Source organism: Callorhinus ursinus, unplaced genomic scaffold (genome assembly GCF_003265705.2).
Source record: "Callorhinus ursinus isolate GAN/ISIS: 27379988/994484 unplaced genomic scaffold, GSC_fseal_2.0 scaffold50, whole genome shotgun sequence".
NCBI lineage: Eukaryota > Metazoa > Chordata > Mammalia > Carnivora > Otariidae > Callorhinus > Callorhinus ursinus.
The window spans coordinates 6280989-6282270 of NW_027397112.1; the positions used below are offsets into that span (position 1 = coordinate 6280989).

At 75.6% G+C, this 1282-nt stretch overlaps 1 protein-coding gene across 3 annotated transcripts in view; it reads left to right on the plus strand.

Annotated features, from left to right (window-relative positions):
- The first annotated feature begins 283 nt into the window (after positions 1-283).
- Positions 284-1282, plus strand: part of PRKCA (protein kinase C alpha) — a 399658-nt gene continuing 398659 nt past the window's right edge. Inside the window, exon 1 of one of the 3 annotated variants that reach the window (XM_025889888.2) lies at positions 284-710. In XM_025889888.2, coding sequence (XP_025745673.1) covers positions 538-710 — 173 coding nt within the window. In that variant the 5' untranslated portion in view covers positions 284-537. The remainder of the gene's footprint in view (positions 711-1282) is intronic. The other 2 variants (XM_073883238.1, XM_025889887.2) reach the window with 2 other exon arrangements.

Below are 1282 nucleotides of genomic sequence, written 5' to 3' on the forward strand. Positions count from 1 at the left end.
GGGGAGGGAGGGAAAGAGGAAAGGAAAAAGGCGGCGGAGGAGAGCGGCCCGCCCCTCCCGGCGTCCTCCTCCGCTCCCAAATTCGGGGGGGCCCAGCCCAGGCGGCCGCCTGCCCTCCCGGGGCTGCTCGCAAAACGCGGAGGCGCCGACTCCCCGGGCGCCCGCGTCCGCCCGGCGCGCGCCCCCGGCCCCGCGCGCGCCCCCGCGGCTCTCGCGCTCGGGGCATGCGCGGTGGGCGGTGCCGCTCCGGGCCGCCTCTGCCGCGGAGAGTAGGAAGCGCGAGCGCCGGGCGCCGGGCTGTCAGTGAGCGTGGGGCCAGCCGGCGAGCAAGCGAGCGGCTCCGGCTCCGGCTCCCGCGCCCGCTCCGGCCCGACTCTCCCCGGCCGCCGCCGCGGCCGCCGCTGCCGCGACCTCGGCTGCCGGCCGGCGCTCCCGCCCGGGGTCGCCCGCCGCCCCTCCCCCGCCCGCCCCCGCCCCCCCTGGCCCTCCCGGGCTGCTGCCGCTCCCCGGTGGAGGCAAGAGGTGGTTGGGGGGACCATGGCTGACGTTTTCCCGGCCAACGACTCCACGGCGTCTCAGGACGTGGCCAACCGCTTCGCCCGCAAAGGGGCGCTGAGACAGAAGAACGTGCACGAGGTGAAGGACCACAAATTCATCGCCCGCTTCTTCAAGCAGCCCACCTTCTGCAGCCACTGCACCGACTTCATCTGGTAGGTGCGCGCGGGCCGGGGCGCACGGCTGGGCGCCCGAACACCCACCCCACCCCGCGGCGCCCGGGGCTGGTGACCGGTCCCTCTCTAGTCCGGGTCACTTCGTCCCGGGGACCCTCGCTCGGGCCCCCCAGCCCCGGCGCGCCTGTTCTGGGGCTGCCTCACTCGGGGAACTTGGGGAGAGCGGGCCGAGTCCGAACTCTCGCCCGGAACGACTCGCGCGCGCCGGGGACACTCGCGGGCAGGACTCCCGGGGAAGTCGCCGCCAGGTCACACACACCCCTGCCGCAGGAGGGAGGCTGGCTCCGCGCCGCGGTGACCCTGATCACCTCCGCGGGTCTAGTGTCCCCTCTGTCTCCCAGGCGCGCCCGCCCTTCTGTACGGACAGGGGAGCCGCCGCTTGTTGGCTGTGAGCGAAGGGGAGAGCGAGAAAGGGAATCCAAAGGGCAGAGTTTCCCGGAGAAACGCCCGGAGTAACCGGGGAGCGGCGGCGATTGCGCGGGGCGGTCCAAGTTACTGGCGAGCGGGGCTGGGCGCCTTCGGGGGGGGGGGGGGGGGGGGGGGGGGGGGGG